General features: G+C 46.6%; 1 protein-coding gene across 1 annotated transcript; it reads left to right on the plus strand.

The window, feature by feature from the left end:
• Positions 1 to 4234: 4234 nt before the first annotated feature.
• LOC128213860 (DNA topoisomerase 1-like) lies at positions 4235 to 4666 on the plus strand. Its single transcript, XM_052919927.1, has one exon. It carries the CDS (start codon positions 4235 to 4237, stop codon positions 4664 to 4666), a length of 432 nt encoding a protein of 143 aa, XP_052775887.1.

The raw sequence follows: 4666 nt of genomic DNA on the forward strand, positions 1-4666 counted from the left end.
TGTTGCTTTACCATGAATACACATGTGAGCTGCGGTATTTTAATAGGATTTGAGACAACTGTTTCAGCTGTACTTGTTTTGAACAAAACATATAAGCCCATCAAAGCATATTTCACGTTTTAAAGTTAACAACGATGAAGATAACGTAGTGAAAACCTAATGGTTTAAATCCAGTCAGGTTGATTTTAACACTTAGTAGCATGTTTACCCAAAATAATACAACGAACATTACAGGGACAAATGCAGAAGTCTAAAATTAAAATATAGACCCTATTGATAGGCACATAATATGAGCAAGAATAAAAACATGGCAACTTGTCAAAACCACCTTTCGAACGACGGGACAAACAAGTCAAGTCAATATTTGTTTATTGTCTGATTCTTTATAACATTTGAAACATAAGCTTTGTATAGCTTTTTACCTACATAAACGACACAGGATGCCATAGGCATGCTCTATATGTTTACTATTCGGAGACTGTGTCGGTCATCCCATTTCCTGTATGGCCTCCTGATTCCGGTCCCCTGTCACAAAGGTGTCACTGGAATGTTCTCAGTTCCAACCGTCTGATCGGAAAAAAATAAGTAAGCAACGTCTTTTTCAATCGTTTTAAAAGCGTTATCATAACAACGTTCTTTTATCGTAACAAACAAATGTAAGTCCTGGGCAACCGTTGTTCACTGCGATCTGCGATCGGTCTTAAGGGTCCACTGACACAAACTCACTGCGTGTTGTATATCGATAATACCAGAATGTTAGCTACAAGAACAATCAGAGTAGTCAAAACCAAACAAAGAAATTGTTTGAAGGAACAATCATCAAAACACTCGTTGTGTGTCTCACACAGCGAGAGAGATAAACAACGAATTATACATGCAACGAGTAAAACACAATCTCAGAGAGACACACACACAGACATCACGGGATGAACACAACAAAAGTGACATTAAACGAGGGACACCTAATGAAACACTTACAACGAGAGTACCACACAACGAGAGACACACCAAGAGAGCGACGAACAGCGAGAGAGACACAAAACGAGAGTGACACAAAACGAGAGAGACACACACCGAGGGAGACACACAGAACGAAAGGCGCATACTCAGAATGACTCACACCGAAAGGCACACAGTGAGAGACGAACAGCAAGAGAGACACAACACGAAAGGGACACAACGATAGACAAACAACGGAAGAGACACACAACAAAAGAAACTCAGAGAGACACAAACCGAGAGACACTCAGCGTGAGACACACAACGAGAAACACACAACGAGAAACACACAACGAGAAACACACAACGAAAGACACACAACGAAAGACACTCACCGATATACACACAACGAGTGATACACAGCGAAAGACACACACACAAAGATACACACACCGAGAGACACACACCGAGAGACAAACACCGAGAGACACATACCGAAAGACACACATCGAGAGACACACCGAGAGACACCCATCGAAAGACACCCACCGAAAGACAAATACCGAGAGACACACCAAGAGAGACACACCGAAAGAGACAAACACCGAGACACACACCGAGAGACACACTGTGACACGCACCGAGTGACACACACCGAGAGACACGCACCAAGAGACACGCACCGAGAGACAAACATCGAGAGACACACCGAGAGACACGCACCGAGAGACACACAAAAGGACAAACATCGAGAGACACACATCAAGAGACACACACCGAGAGACACACAATGAGGCACACACACCGAGACACACAATGAGAGACACACAACGAAATACACACAACGAAATACACACGAGAGAGACACACACCAAGAGACACACAACTAGAGATACACAACGAGAGAGACACACCAAGAGACACACAACGAGTGGTACACAACGAGAGAGACACACAAAGAGAGATACACAACGAGAGATACACACACCGAGATACACACAACGAGAAAGACGCACACCAAGAGACACACCAAGAGAGACACACACCGAGAGACGCACTACAAGACACACACCAAGAGAGACACACACCGAGAGACACACTGTGACACGCACCGAGTGACACACAACGAGAGACACGCACTAAGAGACACGCACCGAGAGACAAACATCCAGAGACACACATAGAGACGCGCACCGAGAGACACACAAAAGGACAAACATCGAGAGACACACATCGAGAGACACACATCGAGAGACACACACCGAGAGACACGCACCGAGGCACACCCACCGAGGCACACCCACCGAGAGACACACACCGAGAGACACACAACGAAATACACACAGCGAAATACACACACCGAAAGACACACACCGAGAGACACACACCGAGAGACACACATCGAGAGACACACCGAGAGACACACACCGAGAAACACACACCGAGAGACTAACACCGAGAAAGACACACACCGAGAGACACACAACGAAATACACACAACGAAATACACACAATGAAATACACACAACGAGAGACACACATCGAGAGACACACCGAGAAAAACACCGAGAGACACACACTGAGACACGCACCGAGAGACACACACCGAGAGACACGCACCGAGAGACACGCACCGAGAGACAAACATCGAAAGACAAACATCGAGAAACACACCGAGAGACACACCGAGAGACACACAAAGAGAAACACACCGAGAGAAACACACCGAGAGACACGCACCAAGAGACACACACCGAGACACGCACACCGAGAAAAACACACCGAGAGACACAAAACGAAATAAACACAACAAAATACACACAACAAAATATACACACCGAAAGACACACACCGAAAGACACACACCAAGAGACACACAACGAAATACACACAACGAATGTTACACACCGAAAGACACACACCGAGAGACACAACGAGAGACACAACGAGAGACACACAACGAAATTCACACAACAAAATACACACACCGAAAGACACACACCGAGAGACACACACCAAGAGACACAACGAAATACACACAACGAAATACACACAACGAAATACACACAACGAAAGTTACACACCGAAAGACACACAACGAGAGACACACACCGAAAGACACACACCGCGACAGACACACCGCGACAGACACACCGAGTGACAGACAGAGAGACACGCACCGAGAGAAACACACCGAGAGACACACACCGAGACACACACACACACACACACACACACACACACACACACACACACACACACACACACACACACACACACACACACACACACACACACACACACACACACACACACACACACACACACACACACACACACACACACACACCGAGAGACACAACGAGATACACAACGAGAGATACAACGAGAGATAAACACCGACAAACAAACAACGAAATACACACAACGAAAGACACACACCGAGAGACACACACCGAGAGACACACACCAAAAGACACACACAGAGAGACACACACCGAGACACACACCGCGAGAGACACACACCGAGACACACACCGAGAGACACACACCGAGAAACACACAACGAAATACGCACAACGAAAGACACATCGAGAGTCACACACCGAGAGAAACACACCGAGAGACACACACCGAGAGACACACAGAGAGATATACCGAGAGACACACACCGAGAGAAACACACCGAGAGACACACACCGAGAGATAAACTACGAAAGCGACACACAACGAGAGTGACACACAACGAGAGTTACACTCAAGGAAAAACGCATAGAGAGATACACACCAAGAGAGACACACAACGAGAAACACACAACGAGAGAGACCAACACAACGATAGAGACCAAAACATAGAGACACACAACGAGAGAGACACACACCAAGAGACACACAACTAGAGATACACAACGAGAGAGACACACACCGAGAGAAACACACCGAGAGACACATACCGAGACACACAAATAGAGATACACAATGAGAGACACACAACGAGAAACACACAACGAAATACGCACAACGAAAGACACACCGACAAACACCGAGAGACACACACCGAGAGACACACACCGAGAGATACACACCGAGAGACACACCGAGAGACACACACACCGAGAGAAACACACCGAGAGACACACAGAGAGACATATCGACAGACACACACCGAGAGAAACACACCGAGAGACACACACCGAAAGACACACCGAGAGACATACCGAGAGACATACATCGAGAAACACACCGAGAGACACACACCGAGACACACACCGAAAGACACACACCGAGATACACAATGAGTGACACACACCGAGAAACACTAAACGAAATACGCACAACGAAAAACATACCGACAAACACCGAGAGACACACACCGAGAGACACTCACCGAGAGACACTCACCGAGAGACACCGAGAGACACACACCGAGAGAAACATACCGAGAGACACACACCGAGAGACACACATAGAGACATACCGAGAGACACACATCGAGAGAAACACACCGAGAGACACACACCGTGAGACACACCGAGAGACATACAGAGAGACATTCATCGAGAAACACACACCGAGAGATAAACTACGAAAGCGACACACAACGAGAGTGACACACAACGAGAGTTACACTCAAGGAAAAACGCATAAAGAGATACACACCAAGATAGACACACAACGAGAAAATCACAACGAGAGAGACCAACACAACGATAGAGACCCAAACTAA

This window comes from Mya arenaria, chromosome 13 (genome assembly GCF_026914265.1).
Source record: "Mya arenaria isolate MELC-2E11 chromosome 13, ASM2691426v1".
Classification (NCBI taxonomy): Eukaryota; Metazoa; Mollusca; class Bivalvia; order Myida; family Myidae; genus Mya; species Mya arenaria.

Coding starts and splice junctions, on each gene's coding strand:
- LOC128213860 (XM_052919927.1), top strand. CDS start 4,235: ATGAGTGACACACACCGAGAAACACTAAACGAAATACGCACAACGAAA.